The sequence below is a fragment of the Aptenodytes forsteri genome, unplaced genomic scaffold (genome assembly GCF_000699145.1).
Source record: "Aptenodytes forsteri isolate BGI_AS27 unplaced genomic scaffold, ASM69914v1 Scaffold92, whole genome shotgun sequence".
NCBI lineage: Eukaryota > Metazoa > Chordata > Aves > Sphenisciformes > Spheniscidae > Aptenodytes > Aptenodytes forsteri.
Window position 1 is genome coordinate 3,718,307 of NW_008794581.1, and position 19,865 is coordinate 3,738,171.

The 19,865-nt window shown below is 38.0% G+C and overlaps 1 protein-coding gene across 1 annotated transcript in view; it reads left to right on the plus strand.

Moving 5' to 3' along the window:
* The window catches only part of ERCC8 (ERCC excision repair 8, CSA ubiquitin ligase complex subunit), a 26,268-nt gene extending 18,224 nt beyond the window's left edge, over nucleotides 1–8,044 (plus strand). Inside the window, exons 9-11 of the mRNA XM_009272504.1 lie at nucleotides 592–789; nucleotides 5,915–6,001; nucleotides 7,679–8,044. Coding sequence (XP_009270779.1) covers nucleotides 592–789; nucleotides 5,915–6,001; nucleotides 7,679–7,747 — 354 coding nt within the window. The 3' untranslated portion in view covers nucleotides 7,748–8,044. The remainder of the gene's footprint in view (nucleotides 1–591; nucleotides 790–5,914; nucleotides 6,002–7,678) is intronic.
* The last annotated feature ends 11,821 nt before the right edge of the window (nucleotides 8,045–19,865 follow it).

A 19,865-nucleotide genomic window follows, 5' to 3' on the forward strand; every position in this document is an offset into this window, starting at 1 on the left:
GAAGCCCCATCCCTGGAAACATTCCAGGTCAGGTTGGACGGGGCTCTGAGCAACCTGATCTAGTTGAAGATGTCCCTGCTCTTTGCCGGGGAGTTGGGCTAGATGACCTTTAAAGATCCCTTTCAACCCAAACCATTCTATGATTTATAAGTGTACACTGTTGTGCATAAGGAGTTCTTTTAATAGTTTCAGTATCTGAGAGAAAATTATTATGTGGATCATCTAGGAAAATGTTTAAGGCAGTAATTCCTGAATGAGTTCTAATTTCAGTGATAGTTTAGGTGCTCAGTGTAGATCTGGCACGCAACAGCCTGTGCAAATTCTATTTCAAAGTGTGGAACTGCTGATTTTTAGGCATATTTTTCTTTCCCTTTCTTAAAGTTGATATTAAGGAGAGTGAACTTTAATGAACAGAAAAATTATTCTCTTGATAGACATTTGTAATTGGAAATCTCAAGAGTTGTGTTAACATTGAGAAGCTTAAAATTCATTTTATCGCGTATTAAAAAAGAAATGAAATTGACCTTTTCATGTAAAGTTATTTCCTGTAGTTTTAGTTAATAGCTAACTGCATAATCCTTCATTTTACAGGTGAATTATGGGAAAGTCTGTAATGAAAGTAGAAAAGGACTCAAATTTACCGTCTCTTGTGGCTGTAATCCCGAGTTTGCCTTTGTACCGTACGGTAGTGCCATTGCTGTTTATACAGTTTTCACAGGAGAACTGATAACTATGCTTAGAGGGCATTATAGTACTGTCAACTGCTGTGTATTTCAACCTAATTTTCAGGTAAGTAAAGTAGAAACAATATTCCAGACAACCTGCAATATTTATGCAGATTTCCAAACCATTTGCACAAAAAGTATTAACTTTTCAGGGATGTGCTTTAATCAAAGATCTTGACATAAGAGAGAGTTCTGTGGCCTGTGTGTGTCAAGCAAGAGAAGTTTGGTCAAGTTCTTGGGGCGGCCCTTTCTATATTGGGTTCCTTCCACTATGCATTTCATCTCACATAGGTAACTTTTCTGTATACCTATAGTAATTTTTTGGCTTATATTGTCATTAATAAATCATATGTATCAAGGCTTTTGCCTGTTTTCTCTAAGACTGAAGAGGAGGCATTTGTCTTTCTCTGAGATACCTAAGGCAATAAAAGAAAGAAGGTGAAGTGCATTTAGGTGAAGTGCATTAGTATTGCTTTCAGTACTGAGAAACCTATCAAGTACTTTGCTAAGGTGATCTTGCTCAAATGCCTGTAGTTATACCAATCACTGGCTCTATGAACAGTTTGGATGAAGTGTTGAGAACATGATGAGCTTCTTAAATTAATCTGAGAACGTTTCACCTAATACTGTAGCATTACAAGGACTCATGGTGTTGACAGCCTTTTTTTCTTTTCCTCTACCCCTATGGTATATTTTTTACTTGTAATAAAAGGCTTAAGGATGACAAAGCTGAATTCGTTACGAGATACTTCACAACAGATTGTTCTTATGGCTTGTGGTGTGACGAGCAGAGTGGATGTTAGTATGGATTTTTACGGCTGTTACATAGTTGCCCTCAGGTATTGAGTATTGTACTTCATGTTCCAGCTCCTCTTTTCTCATCTTTTGTTTCTGAAATATCAGGCAGAAATATTTGAGGCAGAAAGGGCACGTGGATATCTTTTCATGACCTCTCCTACAATACGTCATAGAAGTTAAGCTGGTAGCTCTTTCTTTGAGTCCAGTAACTTTGAAACAATGTTTCCCTATCACTGAGGTGGACTTCACTGAAAGTTTTGGACGTGTTGCAGATGAGGCAATAGAGCCCAAGCTAATAAGCCTTGCTAGACCTGGAAAGCAGTTCTGGCATGAATAGGCAGTGAGATACTAGATCCACTGAAAGGTGCAATATTCACGTTGTAGCTAAGACACATCTTTTCTGGACTGTTTTTGACTAGCTTAAAAAGTCCTTTGTGTTTTTAAGAGTAATTTCCCAACAAAAGTGCTAGTGTGTTTACATTAAGCCATCTTTGATGTTCTTTTTGATAAGCTGAAGAGGTGAGGCTCATTAAATCTCACTGTAAATCATGTTTTCCAGCCCTGGAAGTGTCTCTTGGATTTTAAGATCCTTAGAAAAGGATCACTCGTGTGATCATGCACCAAGAACTGCATCAGTCACTATAGCTATAGGTTTATGTTGGCAACAACTTTGTTTATCCGTTGTGATTCTTGATTCTCTTTCAGAATCACCCTTTTCCAGAGTTCAGGTCTATATCCTAGAAGTGTGACTGGATTTTCTTTTTCTTTAAGTGCTCTGCTTTTAGTTGTATTGAATTGTTACTCTGATGGAATAACATCACTATAGTCAGTGTGTCAACCCCAAAGGTAGTGGTAGTGTTATTTTGACTCTTTGTGTTCACACCTATACTTCCAAATAGCTCATTCTGTCCTGAGACAATTAAGTACATTAATCAGTCTTCATATAATCCAATAGAAATGATGATTTCCCAGTTAAAATTCATTTTCTGAGAATGCACTCATTTATAAAATGTATAGTTACCTGTTTTATTTTAGTCTTGCAAGTGATATTAAATCAATATGTTACAAAGTTATTCACAGCTGTTAATTTCTATTTTAGGTTACTAGTTGTAAATAAAATCCGTTTTGCTTGACAAAACCTGCTTTGTTGCAAACCATGTTGACTGATGTTGTTTATATTCCTATATCTTAACTCTACAGTAACTGAATCATTTAATCACCTTTTCCATTGTCTTGTTTAGGATTAAAGAAATGTCAGTTAGTTCGCTTGTATCTGTATCATTCCACTTTTTTCTTTTTTTTCCTGAATGGCATGTTAGCTCGCTTTCAGCTTTGTAGTATTTCAATATGTATTAAAACATAATTAACTGAAGTAAGTCAGAAGTCGTCTTAGACAACTTTTCTAAGTCTCTGTGGTATGTTATGCATCTACTGGTGAAATGTGTAGCATGTGGCTTTCTAACATTTCTCTTGCTTATTAGCACATTTGAAATTAGTACACTATATTCCTGTGAAACAAGGTCTACATCTTTTCTGCATAGTTTCTACCATTTCCATCTAGCAGTGAGTCTCTGTCGTTGTTAAGAGTTTTCTTCATATTAATAGTCTTCTAAACTTCTTCTGCTGTCTTTAACCCTGCTGAGTGATTTTTGTCCTACCCACCCCTAAATCTGGTCCTTAGATTTTCTTACTATTTTTTTCTGTGTTCAAAATTTCTGGTAGATATTGGTTGCTGCCAGTCTCTCACATTCTTTCTGTTCATTAACTGTATTTTAATCACTACCTTTGTTTCACTTCATAAATGCAATAGGCCCTAAAAGGAACTTTAACTTTGCACCAATTATGTATTTGAGATGAGAAGTGTCTTCTGTTTGCTCAGAACCATATAATCAAATATGATCACTGATACCCAAGGAACTAGCTATTTGCAATCCAATGATACTAGTATTTATCTGTTCTTACGAGGTCCAAATTAATTAGCAGGTTTATGTAGAATACCTGTTGTGTTTGATATATTGTGTGGAGCTGTCTCCACAGAGTGGGGTGAGATTTAGTTAATGTGCGTATATATGCCTGTTGAGATCCTGGGAATAGAACCATAAAATCCACTATATTATTGTTGGCCTAAATTATTCTTACGTAAATATCTCTGTAAAGTTAATAAGATGTTAGTCTGCTTGAGTAATAAGAACTGCAGAATTTGGCCCTTTAATAAGAGCCATTAATTTAATAGGAGGTTGGTAATTTCAAGGGTGGTGTGGAAGAGGAAATCTTCATTATGCAATCTCTTAGATGATGTTTACTGTTGGATCTAATATGCTAGACACCATTGTGCCATATTAGCTGCCTTAAAATAATTTAAGTAAACAAAAAAGACCTACATTTCCCTTTCAGAAAAAGAAATGGAGTAAAGCACCATGCACGAATAACATGTCATAAAATATTAGATAGGCATCAGGAAACAATTTTGCTTTAAATTATAGCTACTTCTATTGTTCAAGAAATGCCAGTGACATCTGCAAAGGTATTTGGCAAATCCAGTAGTTGGCTAATTAAGTAAAGATACTGAAAGTTAAATTAGGCTTTATTTGCAATCTTCCCTCAGAGTCTTAAAATATAATATTTTCATATACTGTACCGTAAACATGCATGGAGCATATTTGTAGTACAATATATGTGTATGTCCTGTACCATGAACATGTATGGAGCTCACTGGCTATTCTTTTGACCGACTTAAAGTATGAGTCACCATTTCAGGTTGTAATAATTAATTGTAAGTATTACTTAATGCAGTGGATGTTATCTGAAGATCTTGCAATGCCAGGATCAGAAAGTGAGACAAGTGGTAATAAAGATTAAATGAAAGTACGCTGATGTCACCATGACATTGCTCACAAGGAGAGATTTTGGCATGGGAAGAGGTTTTAAAGTTCTAGTGGTATTCTGTATCCTGTCAAAGACAGGAGGCCTGAGTAGAGTACTGCTGACAGGATAAAGTGGGATTTGACCTATACCTTTGTGTAACTTTGACCTGTCTTCTTTTAAGCAAGATAAGTAGGATGTTTCTCTCTCATAAAATTATAAACTCTAATCTTGTATGTGTTTTATGCATGAATAACTTCATGCATGGGACCAGTTTTACAAAAGTGAGCATGTCAGCTCTCTTGAATAAGATTACCCACATAAATGGGTATTTGTAGGAATTAGGCATTAAGTTCCTGCACCGTCAACGTGATTCATGCAGTTCTAGAATTAAATCTACGTAATATAGGAGACTTTCTGCAAACACAGAACTGTAATAGTTTGTTGAAATTATGTTGAATCAATGTATTAATAATGTGCACATATGCACAGAGTTGCTAGTTTAAGTGTAAAAGCCAACAGGGTTAAAGCAAGGCTTTCATACTGTTGGCCTGAATACAGAAAAAATACTTTATATGTTTCACTCAGGCAGTTTAAACACAGGACAATACTCAAGTGTTGTCAGACATCGCATATAATACGCAGGAGTATGATTCAAGATTGAAGGCGTATGAGAATATCTTCATGTGTGTTCATTTAAGTAGCACTTTGGAAAATAGAAGCATTATTAGTGCAAAATTTACTGCAAAGATGGTGCAGTATTTCTCATCAACAAAATTTCCTCAGTTTAAAGTGACAGAGAAGTCTGTATTTCCTTTAATGAAGAGCTAAGAAAACTAAGCTATATTTGACTGTTAGCTGTTTGGTGTGGAGACTGCTTCCATGTGTTCGCAGGGTGCCTTGCACAATAGGATCTCAGTCCTTAGTCACTACCATAATAAATAGAGTTATTTATATTAAAAATAATAAATTGGTCTTTCTGATCTCTGCCTTCCCAACAGGATACAGGCTTCAAATTGTTCTTTATTTGTTCTTTTCCTTCCCTAGGCATACTGAAACTATGTTTACTTAATACTTCTTTGTTCCATACTTACGCACGCTTCTAACATGAAGCATATTCTAGATCCTTGTGAGTAGATTAATAGTTTTTAATTATAATAAAAAAATCTTTTCCTCTTTTTTTTTTTCTTACTTCTCCATTGAACATAAATGATCTCTTAAGCTTCCTAATTGTTAAAATAGGTGTATTTTCAGGAGACATGAGAGAGGGAAGAAGAAAAGTGCATTTAAGCAATAAAGTTCATTTAAATGTGGGTAGTGATGTTTTATATCTGGGAAAATATAAACACTCATTTTTGTTTTGGCATATCATTTAAAATACCGTTTATCAAGATTATAATACAAATTACATATTGGATATTTGTCTTTATTTTTAAATAAAATTTTCATACACTTTTTTCCCCAACATTATCTATGTGTCACTGTTCAGTAAATTTGTGTAAAAGTAATTTTTGCTTACTTTCTTAAAGGAACTTTATAGTGGTAGCAAAGATTGCAATATCCTTGCGTGGATACCAGCTCTTCGAGAGCCAGTTCCTGATGACGTTTCTGAAAAGGTAATGAATTTGTGAGTTTGAACTATACTTTTCATGGCTATTTTACTTGGGGGGGTGTGTGGAAATTAAATATGAAGTATGTGTTTCACCATCAAAATTTGTAACAATTCCTAATTAAGAGGAGAATCACCTATTATTTCTGTGCAATCATTTGATTGTTGTGGGGTTTCGAGAGGACACTTTCTTTCATAGTCTAGTAAAAACTTTTGCAGACTTTTAGCTTCTTATTTAATAAAAAGCAATACTTGTCATTTGGCTATCAGTCTTTCAACTTCTCCTTTAGCTTCCTTAATTTCCATAGATTGTATTTTAAATTGTTTAAGAATATACTGTGTATTAAACAGTAAGATTAGGGATGCCACACTTCATACCCAAATATTTTTGATGCAGAAATATATTAAAGAAGATTCTAAACAAGGTTATTTTAGTGTTTGAGGCAAGACATTCGGGCTGTTAACAGAAAAGATCATATGTAACACTGGTTTCCAAGAGAGAACTTTCTCTCTCTTAGTATTACAGCTGGGCAATAAAAATTTCAGTGAACAGGGAAAAATTATAGATTTTAAGGAACTGAAACCATTCACAGAATCAGAGTTTGGCAAACTGTACTAATGTTAAAAAAGTCAGGATATATTAATGTTTTGCCTCATAGCATACAAAAATTCCACTTTTTAAAATTTCTGAAATGTTCCATTTTGGATGGGGAAATAAGAAGCATAAGATTTTTGTAACATTTGCTTTGCTTTGTAAGACCACTTATTTTAAATCTATCCTACACTTAAGCAAAGAAGAAAAAAGTAGTTTCAAAGGTTAGATACCCTAAACCCAAAATGTGTTCAGTTGACCTGAAATGAACATTTTTGCTGTAACTGAGAATTTTGATGTGTGTGAATTGTTTATTCTTAGTCTGAAAAACAAAAACAAACCCACAGCAACAAGATTATTTACACAGCTCTGATTAGAACTGCCCCTTTAAATTTGACACGGTGGAGGTATGTAATATGTGCCATTGTTTTGAAATTTGTTAAGCTACAGCTGCTGTTTGCAAATGTTGTAGATGAGCACTGCCCCTGAAAGAAGCAGTTCTGGGGTCCACAGGCCACTAATTCCTGCTCGCTCTCATGTGCTAGGATAGCCATTTGAGTGCCTGTATGACCAGAACCTGAACGCAGGATAGAAGTAAAGAAGAAAAAAAATTTACCCCGAGTCAAAACTGTGATTCAGTGCACTGTGTAGCTGCACAAACCCTTTAGCTTGACCCTAGGGGGGCTGAGATGAGAAATAGTTGTTGGATGTGGATAGAGGCCAGGACTACTTCTTGAGATAGTAGTGCTCAGTTACGCTGGGCCAGGGAAATTATGACTTAAAACCAGTCTCAAACACAGTAATATCTATCTGTTATATTTTATACCAGACATTTGTAAAACTTCTAGTCAGTGCTCCAGATCTTTTTTTGTTGAAATTGGAATTGAATAGAGTACTATTTCTTTTCATAATTTATCCTGTCTCTAATCAGCGGAATGGCCAAAGAAGTGGTTAAAAAAAAATCCAGTAGCCATGAGAGACACAATAGTTTGTCTACATATAGTAATTTAAGAAATGCCTTTAGCATTGCCCTTATTTTATTTTAGTATGTTTAATTAAGCAAACCACTGAGAAAATTTTTATTTTCTTTAGTCTCTGCCTCAACAGCATTTAAATCCAGCATATGAAGACGCATGGAGCAGCAGTGATGATGAAGGCTGAATTTCAATTATGTGCTGATATAAAATTGACATTCAGGCACTGCGTTCACGGACTTTATCTACAGAATTGGATATTGTCAGATTTATTACAACTGGATTTTTGGTACAGTTCTGTTAGAGCAAGATCTTTCAGAAATGAGTTTCCACTGTTCTCTGTGTTCTTTCTTCACTGTTACAGTTAAATCTAAAGGATTACTTTTTCATACTTACTGACTTTTATACTTACCCTTACATATTGGTATACTTTATTCAGTGTTGAACAGCTGATAAAGTTAAAATAAAAGCCCTTGGGACCAGTTAATATTGCATTGTTTCTGGTATCACTAATACATAAGGAGATAATCCCTATGCTTCCAAGAGACATGATACAGAGGATTTTGCCTGAAGGAGGACTAGCTCAGGGATACTTACAGCTTATTTTTATCAATGTCTAGATGGAGCAGACTGTATCCATTTTCAAGTGCTTATGTGCTGTGGGAGCCAACAGGATTTTATGCCCATTCTTTTGCATTTTCAGTTTTGCATAAGTTTCTCCATAAAAGCAGTATTCAGTTCAGAAAGAAGTATAGCTGGGATCATCTATTCAAGTATTTATATGGTGACGCCATCAAGTAGTATCTGAATCTGTCCCAGAAAGTTAAGTCTTTTTTTATAATTGTGCATATCATTTGTATATGCCAACTGCAGTGCATGTATTTGGTATTTGAATTTCTGAAAATGTGCTCAGTAAATCAAAGTTAAGAGTAGAAACTAGTTTAATTAGAGTTTTTGTTGCTCCTGTTACCAGGTTTTTAAGATCAGTCTTCTATGTATGAATCTTTCACACTTCCCTAGCCAGCGTCAAGAATTCCTGGACAGAAACAGGCTTGAGGTACAGTACAAGGCAGAGAGTAGATCACATTTCAAGTTAGAAATATCGAATGTAGTCCTTCAAAACTGTTTTCATTTGAATTTGTGGTCCTAATGCCTGCTCTGTTTTGAAAGGGAGGAGCTTTGTTGTGGAGTTATAGTCTCATCTTAGTCACTAGTTTGTGCTTCAGACATAGTGTATTCACCAGTCTGAGAGCTGAGTTAGAGGTTCCCATCAGATGTAGATGCAGCTCTGTAGAGGAAAAATTCCTTCCAAAACAGAGCAGATATTAGGACCACAAATTCAGACAAAAGGAAAAAATATTGTACAAATAAAGATAATAATTTAATCTTTGTATAATGTGTATTATTTCTATGATTAGTATGTACTCTGGAATTAATTCACTGTGCTTTTGTATTCTAATATCTATACAAGATATAGGCTGTCAGTTTCTATTTCAATCTAGAATCTAGCATTGTAAAATGATACCAAGTGAGGACTGGGCATATGAAGGGAATGTTGTAATTAAACAAGCTTCATATATAGCACATACTTGCTGGGAGACACCCAAAATTTAAGTTGCGCTATTAAGTGGATACCTGCAGGGTGGAAGACTTCCAGAAGTTTCAGCTGAAGTTAAGGACCAGCCTGACACTGTCACTTTACAGGAATAGAGAAGAGAATTTTCTGTTTTTTTCAAATGATAGTTTTCATTACCAATGGTGGCTGTTCACTCTAAAATTGGAAAAACTCGGGAACAAATTTGAAGAAAGATGACACATTTTGATTTTTGTCTTGAAGAGGATAACTTTTTTTGTAATTGTGCATATCATTTGTATATGCCAACTGCAGTGCATGTATTTGGTATTTGAATTTCTGAAAATGTGCTCAGTAAATCATAGAGCTAGTTATCAAAGAATAAACGCATTATTTTTTTTCAGTTTTCAGTTATCTGTAATGTGACTATAAATGGTGTTGATTTTAAAATAAACAAAAAACCCACCAGAAAAACCACCAGCTCTATGGTGGTATATATATGGGAATATGGTATCTATGGGAATGGTATATAAAATGGGAGAGGTAGAAAAATTACATTCATTAAAAAAGGTGAGAAATCATAAAAACTAAACACATAAATAAGAATGTTGCATTAATTCTCCTGTTTTTTTGAACACATTGGTGACATCCCCCCCCGCCCCCCCCTTTTCTTTTCCAGGCAGAACAGTCCCAGCTGCTTCAGCCTCTCTGCATAGGGAGGATCACCTCCCTCAACCTGCTGACAGCACTCTTCCTTATGCAACCCAGGATGCTGTTGGCCGCCTTTGCTGCAAGAGCACATTGCTGGTCACTTTAGTGTCCACCAGGAGTGCTGGGTCCTTTTCCACAAAGCTGCTTTCCAGCAGGTTGGTCCCTGGCCTCTTCTGGGCCATGGGCTTTTTCCTCCTTGGGTACAGGATTTGGCATTTGCCTTTATTGAACATCACAAGATTCCTGTTTGCCTATTTCTCCAGTCTGTTGAGGTCCCCCTGAATGGTAGCAGCACAACCATCTGGTGCATCAAGCACTCCTCACAGTCTTGTATCAGCTGCAAACTTGTTGAAGGCACATTCTGTTCTATCATCAAGGTCATTAATGAAGATGTTAAACAGTACTAGCCCCACTATCGACCCCTGGGGTACACAACTAGTGACTGGCCTCCAACTGGACTTTGTGCCACTGATCACAACCCTCTGGACCTGGCCCTTCAGCCATTTTTCAATCTCACTGTCCACTTACCTAGTCTGTACTTTGTCATCTTATCTATAGCGGTGTTTTGGGAGACTTGTCAGGAGCCTTGCTAAAGTAAAGGTAGACATCATCCACTGTTCTCCCCTCATCCACCAAGCTAGACACCGTGTTGTAGAAGGCTATCACGTTGGTCAGGTATGATCTTCCCTTCATAAATCTGTGCTGACTGCTACGTTCTTGTCCTTTAAGTGTCTGGAAGTGGTTTCCAGGATTATTTGCTCCATCACCTTCCCAGGGATGGAGGTGAGGTTGACTGACCTGTATTTTCTGGATCTTCTTTCTTGAAGACATGGGTGACCTTGGCTTTCTTCCAATCTTCAGAAACCTCTCCTGCTCACTGTGACCTTTGCAAGATAATTGAGAGTGGTCTTGCAATGACATCAGCCAGTTGTGGGTGCATCCAGTCAAGCACCATGGACTTGTGTATGTCCAGTTTGTGTAAGTGTTCCCTAACTGATCCTCCTCTGCCAAGGGTACTGCTTCCTTGCTCCAGACTTTCTAGTGGTCTCAGGGAGCTGGGGTTGCTAAAGTCCAATCTTACCACTAAAGACCATGGTGAAGAAGCAGTGAGTATCTCAGCCTTTTCCGTGTTCTTCGTCTCCAGTTCCCCTGCCCCATTTAACAGTGGGCCCACATTTTCCCTAGTCTTCATTTTGCTGCTGATATAGCTTAGTTTTGCTTTTCATTTTCCTCACCAGATTTAACTCCAGATGGGTTTTGGCTTTCCTAGCCATATCTGTGCATGCTAAGACAGTTTCTCTATTTTCTTCTCTGCTTCCACCTCTTGTAAGCTTCCTTTTTGCATCTTGAGCTTTGTCAGGAGCCCCGTTTTCATGCATGCAGACATCCTTCCACCTTTGTTCTATTTCCTGCATGTGAGTATGAACCATCCTTGAAAATCAACCAGCTTTCCTGGACCCTCCTTCTCATCAGGGCCATATCCCATGGGATTCTTCCAGACAGAACCCTGAATAGAGATCTATCTGGAAACATGGAAGCTTTCCTCTATACTTCTATGGGGCTCATCTTCATACTGTTGCTGAATAACTTCTTGCATGTGAGTTTTGCATAAGTTGCACTGTGAATGCAATGTGGAATTCAGCTCAAGAAGAGGTGGTCTGGGAATTATTAGCCCAAGTATCTATCCACCCAGGCACCTGTTGGTTTAGTGTCTGAAGCTGTCCCAAATGGTTGAAAATAGAAATTGGTTGCCTTGGGGGCGTATTGCTCCTACTAACAGCTAGTACCTTCTACACAGGAATCTTTCCAAATTCTCTTCTGGTATCAGTTGATTATGTCATTCTCCCTCTTGACTGTTGTCCTCTGCTGGAAGGAGAGGTGTTTCTGGTGAGAGAAATTAAAAACATTTGTGTCTTATCTGGGCAAGAATCCAGTCACATTCTACAATCCAGCATCTGCAAACCGTCCATATAATGGCAGTAGCTGATAGGTGATGTTTAGTTTGCAAGGTTTGAAACCTCTTGGTACTAGCCAGCATCTCAAACACCAATTTCTGTGAAAATTCTACTTTGAATAATGGCAAATGTTATGATTCTCTTCAATACTTCTGGTTTTCTGTAGATGTGATAAATTTATTATTTAAGTTTTTTCTAGGAAAAAAAATATTTTTTTTTATTTCTGCTTCATTCTTGTGGTGGCTGTACTTAATTACTAAATAAACTGCTGGTATCTTCAAAATGAAAAAATTTAAAGGACAGTGAAGGTATGCTGTGATAGCTGATAGCTGGATTCTAAGCTCCTGCTAAAAACAGTACGAAAGTTAACAGTTTAAAGAGAGAGCTTAATCTGGAATGGACTGCACTCTTACAGCAGTAGCAGTACTGGGATTTAGTAGTCATACTCTGTATCAGAATTTGTAGAGAAGTGCTTTCATCTTTTCAGGCGGTTCCGGGAATTGACTATTGCTTAGGAGACTTGCTTTGCCTGCCAAGGCAGAGATTTTTATTTGAGCTTGATACAGCCGGTACCAAAAGAGGGAAAAGAATTTATTTGTTCTTACAAGAGATCAAAGAATTTCCTTTCCCTTTTAGCCTAAGAAAACAATGGAGGTGGGAGTCAGTCTAAGCCAGCCCAGCTGAAGAAATCCAGAAAGCCTAAGACAAGCCTCCTTCAGCTTGAGTGAAAGTTGAGTTCTGCAGAGACAGTAAGATAGGACTTTGATTGTTTATTGTCTCGGTTATGATGCTCAGAAAGAATCCGGTATTGCGACATCCAAGCAAAAACCTGGTTCTTTTTTTCCTCCTGTACACAGACCTGGAAGAAAGTATTAGCACATGAGAATTTAAATATGATTAACTCCCAAGTATTGGCAAGCACAAGTTAACACCATGTGCTTACCTCCCTTTGTCCTTTTCTCTATCCCCAATATACTCACTTTTACACAGAGGCTGACAAGAGTAAAAATGTAGGGATTTATTTGACACCTTTTTTTGCATTGTTTGGATTTGTAGTCTGGCCAGGCTTCTCACTGCACAAGACATCTGGGTTTTTTTAATCAAGAATGAGTTCCTTATATGCTTAGTCAGCTTAGGGCCCAGAATTTAAGACTCTTGTCATTGTAAAGCTGAAAAATTCTTAGATTTGGGAACATCAATAGAATTGTCTGTTACATTTTTTCCCTTATGTTTCCCCTTGTGTTATAGTCCTTATCCTACCCTGAATGGAGAAATAGGAGATATATGTATACACACCCACACACATAGATGCACACAAGATATAAATATATCTAAAATACCACTGCTTTGACACCATTGGAGGATAGTTCTCGGTTTTCTTCCTACCTCATCTTTTAATGCAGGTAAAGGTCTAGTGCAGACAGTTGAGAATTGTAAGCTCTTCTGTGCACATTGGTCTAGGATCTGCCACAATGAACAGGTAAGCCTACTGTTAGCTTAGTACAAGTAAAGTTTGAGATACATAGTCAAGTTACAGGCATATCAGTTAAACCACGGGAACTGTCCAGATAGATGTTTTTGGTACGTAAAACGTGGGAACTAACATGGTTAAAGTAGTCCATAAAGAATGAGAGCTTGAGTATTGGCCATGTGCTTAGCCACTAATATGTGTGCTGAGGTTTTGACACCTGAGAAATGTTCTTGAAGGCAGTATGTTGGTTTCAGTGGACAGCAGTTAATGCTTATAATACCCAACTAAACGAAAGTATGTAAAACATATCAATAAAGTCCTTTTGTGTGGTTAAAGCTGAGTTATGAAATAGACATGCCTTCTTCCATCATCCCCTTGTTTTTGTTTTCTTTTAGTCTATTTTATAAAAACAGTGGGAATGGAGGATAAAAAGGGATGACTGATTGGCCAGGAATTCAGGCAGGTGCATAACTACTCCCCACAGCTCCATCCCTTCTAATCGTACCTGTGTGCTGTGCAGTCAGCCTTACCCACCAGCCCACACGTTCTGCCCAGATGACAGCTAACCAATGTCATCCACCATGCTGGCAACCCTTAACCACCCCCAGTCCTGCCAAATTCGACCAAGCCCAAGAGACTGGAAAAAAAATATTTGGGGCTATTAAGGCAGCTTTCTATTTAAATATGATAGAATTTTTTAATTGCATAGGCATACAACTTTGTTCTTAATTTTCATTTTATCACCATTTGCTTTCAAATTAAGGCAGAAAGAAACCAGGGTATTTTTAGTTAAGCATTTTAGCTTTGTGCTAAGAAGGAGACTTTCAGTCAGTCACTGAGTTCTGTATACTTGGAAGATTACAAATCCAGCCTTTTCTTGCAGCTGTGGGACGGAGATGCTTCTGCGATCCTAAACAGGTTTTATAGTAAATTTCCTCATGCCAAATCGGAGATTAAAATCAGCAGTTTAAATCAGTCCAACCAGTTATTTTTACAGCCATATGTTTTTAATCTAGAGTAACATGTTTAAGCAAGAATGGGGTAATTTATTCAGCAACAGAAATAATATGCCTTTGTTTAATACAAAATAGATTAACATGGAGGGCAGAGAAAGGGGAGGGGGTATTAAAACATTTTTTCGCTGCTCTCAGCAGCCACATTTGGAGTATACTGAGCATTTTCCTTTTCTGTTGACTGCAAAGCATTTATTTAACAGGATACTTGCTTTATATATTAGTTACAGGTCTTAGCCTCCAACAGAATTATTAAAACATTCTAAGAAAATTTGGAATCATATTTTTAGAAAAGTTAGCTCAAAAAACATATTCATAATAAATGAAGAAATGTATTATGCTCTTGCTGGAGATCATTGGCAAGAATAAACTTACATTTGGTAGCCAGCCAGTTCCATTTGTATTTAAAATTTAAAGTTGACTCTTAATCCTCTTCGTTAGTAGTTCAGGATGGCCTCTGAAGGAACTGTAGCTATTAATGCCTGCCTGCAATGTTTTACTTTCATCCACACAAATATATCTTGGTCAGTATGGTGGATCTTTAATCTGTCCTGGGAGAAAGAAAGAGAAAAAAGAGAATCCTTTCCTCTAACTTAGGGTACCTCTGTTCTGCGGGCAGCAGCGTAATACAGAGATGTTAACTCCAGCTTAAGTGAGCAACCCCACCACAGGCTAATGTACCTTGCTGGGATGCTGCATCAATTCACCTATATGAGCTTAATACTGCCATGGCTAGTCTACTTTGTTACCATGTTAATATGCTTCTTTCCTATTTTCTGTAGGTATGCTGTGTCAGCAGGGCACAATGAATGCAGCAGTTTGGGGAGCCCATGTTTGCTATGATAAAAGATATACCAAACAGTAGGTGTACGGTAAGAATATCAAGTTCTCATGTTTTGTGGCCATCAGTAGGGAGTGTCTCGTGTTGCTCAACAGTTAATTACTGTTGCTATCACCTCCTACACTGTTCTGTAACACCTCAGGAAATCAGCTGATTATGATTCTCATGCTAGCAAACATGAAAGAAATGTTTTGGGACTTCATAAAATAGTAGATTTGAATGAAGCTCTTTTCTTTTGCCCATCACTAGTTCTTCCAGGTGGAGTATATGGCCCAGAGAATATATTTTTATACCTGAATCATGCGTTACGGCCTATTTGAGTTGAAGCTAAGCATCTTAAGTATCCAAATGGTCTGACGCTCTTCTGTGGTTTTGCATTGCCACTAGTACAACAGGAGCCTTATACTGAGCAGTTCTTCTGCACATCTTCTGTGGGAAATGGTCACATTTGGTACTTACTTGGAGTATATTGCACGTTCTCAAGGTAGTGCATAAATTGTTTCCCAAGGAAAAAAAAATGCATCTCTAGAGTTGCATGGAACTTTGCTGTCCGTATGCTATTCATCATTGTTTATAAAGAAAGTTTCCAGAACATTTAATCGTTTTGCAGACAGCTAATATACCTGAGGGCCTAAATGAATGTTTGAAGCAGCTGCTTCATCCTGTTCTGCCACTATGGATAACTATTAAAGTTTAGGTTGACTAATGAAGTATATCAAAGTAATTTAAATAACACTCAGTGATGGGCTACTATATTAAATGTAGATACCTGTGAGACACGCAGAACTCTGGGGTATAAGAATTATATTGCTGCTTAGCAGAACTCCCCTGTGTTGGATTATAGGTTTCAGTACTTCAGGAGGCTTGCTCTGTGTGCCCTAAACATGTATAAGGTCTCACTGGTACATCTCGTATCAGTAGGAATCATACATTCCAGTGGCCTTGAAAACTGTGCCAGCAAAGTTTTTTCTCCTGCCAGAGAGAGGAAAAATGATGCAAGTCAAAGGGTGGAAAGTAGTCCCATAGTTCACAAGACTGCTCAAGCATTAAGTTTGACAGACACAAGAAAAATGAAGATAGAGAAAGGAAGCAAAGGAGCCATTCTAGTTTACAGAAGGGAAGGTAGAGCCCTGCTTGTGCCTCAAGATGCACAGGGTGTGCATGTTTGACAATCTTCCATGCTGCAGTGGTGCATCACCAAGGCCAGTGCTCACTTCTGTGGTGCCCCGATCACCCGAACCCTGAGGTGAAGATCCTGCTCCACGTGGGCCAGTGCACAGGATCTGTGAAAGCAATGGCTTTCACACTGCTCCATCTTCCCTCTATCACCTTTGCTTTACCTAGGGTCAATTAAATACAAATCTTTCATGGTCCCCAACTCCTGCCTCTTCTCCCTCTCTCCCCAGCAGGCTGTTCATAATCATTGCTGTTAATTTGCATCTCCTTTCTCTGCTGCACACAGCCACACTCACACACAGCTCTCCAAGCCAGGACTTAATCCTGGCCTGTCTCTACACTGAGGTCCTCAACCTTTTACTCATCCAATATTATTCATCAAGCTTTTCTGCTTAAAATTGGTAGTTCTGTTTGCTTTTGAAATATCACCCAACCTCTCTGGGCAGTCCTTTGGCCTGTCCTCCCATTTCTTCTCCATTTCCATTTGGCTGACATGGCTACGTGCTTAGGTGCGTACAGTGGTTTGCCAGTTCAGGTAGTGTTTTGAGCAGAAGAACATGAGAGCTTTGATCTGAAGGCCATTTGACTATGTTAGAGCAGAACTGTACCCACAGAATAAGGAAAATGGGAGGGAGGTTTCATTAGCTTTTTCGTAACCCTTTGTTAGCATATACATCCGGTTTCTGGAATAACATTAACTGCTTGTTAACTCATTTGGACTGAGTGCAATATTTTTCTATGAAGAACCAGCTCATTAGTTCCCACGCTTGCAGAATTTGTTCACTAAAGTCAGTAGAAAAGACTTGTCTTGAAAACCTAGCATTTGAATATTATTTTCATTTTATAATTGACCCGATGTTCATCATCATGCTTCTTGAAATCTTATAGTCATTAACAAAAGTGATCATATAAATGTTTAAGGTCTGGTTTATCTAAAAAGAGACTTAGTTAAATAAAAGTATAGCTGAAGTATTGCAGAAATCTTTGAAAATCAGCAGCACTACTAACTGCCATATTAAAGTATTTCTCAGTTTTATAACTTTGTGCAATATAAAACAGCTGCCATCTTTGTTGTTTATCCTCATTTGTAGATGCTACTTCTCCATAATCTGTCTTTACCCAAATTCACATTTCTGCCTTTCTCCCCATCATTTCTTAAATGTGATTTCACTAGTCCAAACTGAATTACTCAATTTCTCTTAAAATATTCTCTCTGCCTTGTCTCATGTCACCGTGTCTAAGACCAGCAGCCTCCATGATACAGGGCTGCAACCTCTGCTCCATCCAGCATTGAGATTTTACCACTTTTTCCTGTATAACTATTCATAAAATTTGGCCTAACCTTTTTTTTTTTGTGCCCAGAGTCCACTAACTTTCATTCCCTCACCTCCCATCTTGATGGCTTCCTTTTCACTCCCACATTTCCCATCTGCCACATATTTAATGAAAGGTGCCACTACTCCCACATTTCCAATCTGCCACATATTTAATGAAAGGTGCCACAAATTTTAAGATAGCTCCTGTGCCAAGATCTAGCTATTTTCTTCTTGCCTTTGCTTTTTTACCTTCTTTTTACCTTTGCTTTTATTCTCCCAAAATATCACCTCCTCTTTAAATCACTTTTCTTTCTCTTCAATACATTTCATAATTATTACCTAGCCTGCCTGCATAAGCTTCATTCATTTACTCTTCCAGCAACTATCTCCACCCTTTTTGCTTTTTACTACCTTACTCCAAGCTGGTCTACCCAGGTTGTAACTTTTCACTCTTACCAGATTTCAAGACTCGCTTCTGTCACTATGTCTTTAGAAAATGAGTCAGACATTTATTTATGGTTACCTCTTAAATATTCATGAGATGTTTCTGCATTGTGCTTTCAGCTGCATCCCATGCTGTCCCATTGTCGTGGGTGTCCCAGGCCATCATTAACCCTGAAAATGGACAACTGACCACAGGTGACAAACATTAGACCTTGCTTCTTTTGCATGATCACATCATCCACTCCTCTTCCTTTCTACTGTCCTAAAGATTTAACACCTTCATTGTATCAGAACTCACATCACTCGATACTATAACACAGGTATATTAAACATATAAATGGTTTAATATAGGAAGTAAACCTTCACCTAACATTAGCAGAAAAACAAAACTGTTTTATTACATCCGTGGGTGTATTCTAAATTATTACAGGGTAATTAACCAAGAAATACAGGGGATATCTAAGATACATTGCATTACAATGCCTTGACAGAGATGCCTAACTTTGTTAAAAGCTGTTGTCAAAACTGCTTTGAGGAAAATAACAGTTCTCCCAAATTTTATAAAATCTGAGCTCATGCTGCACAAAGCAGAGAAGATCTCGTTGATTGGACTCTGCAGAAATCTGCAAGTAAGTAGATATTCTGCATTATTCCAAATCCACCCAATGTTATCCCGCTCAGAGCTATCACCTATTCAAGGAGACAAAGGCATTACCAGAGATGACAAAGTCAGGGACAGTCAGCAGAAAAAGCCCTGTTTGTGTCTCCACCATCTCTGCCTGCCTGGGCTGCACCCACAGCAGCCACCAGAGTCTGCAGTGTTTGAGCCCCTCAGGGCTGTTAAGTTAAAGACAGGCCAAACAGGCACAGGGACGTCCTTGGCAGTTGGGTGAGGGACTTCAAAATGGTTAAAATTAACTTTGCCTCACCTCTCCTCAGGTTGCAAGAAGGAAAGCTCTGGTGCAGAACTGGATTGCTTCTTTACTTTCCATGCATGAAAATCCTGCTGTCTTGGCAGAGTCTTAAAAACAAATCCAGCATAATGGAAGGAGTTTGAAGGGAAACTCCCCTGCTTTGTCTGCTTGGGTTATTTCTCTCCTGTTTTTCTGTCTCATCCATTTCCCTTTTGTATTACTTAGACCATTCTCACCCTCCCCACCTTTCTTTGTAGCTTGTTCGGAAAAATAAGGTGTTTTCTTAGGAACTCTAATCTAAAAGTCTTTTAACTGTTAAAGATTAACCATTAAAGCATCTGTGGAAAAGCACACATTTCCCTGACACTTGACTCCAGCCTGCTGCATTCTGAAACTCAGCTATTAATAATGCTTCAATAGCTTGTTCACACTTAACAGGTTGATAGGAAGACAAGTTCAGATCCTATGTGGAAAATACACATATGCAGGCTAATATTATATGCCTGGGTGGGGAGCGACAAACGCCCCCAACTGCAAGCAAGCAAGTGTAAGAACCTGTCTTTCAGTGGCACAATTTGTTGGAGATTTTGATTTTGATGAAGCTTCCTAGTGAGTTTTCTAAGAGTGGCTTGGGCGCTTTCAGAGTGGAAGAGAGGAGGGTTGCACGCGTGCCTGTGCACAGAGGAAAAAGGATGAATGCAGCAAATCAGGCCCAGGTGGGGGATATCAAACAAAAAAAGAGAGGATAATGTGCACGTGTAGCTGGAAAAGCAAAGCACACAATATGCTTCAGATATGAAAACTCAATGCTATGGCACTGGTAGGAGTTTTCCAAAAGGTATCTACACCCATGTTGAATTTGGGAGCCAAACATGGTCTAAATGCTCAAAA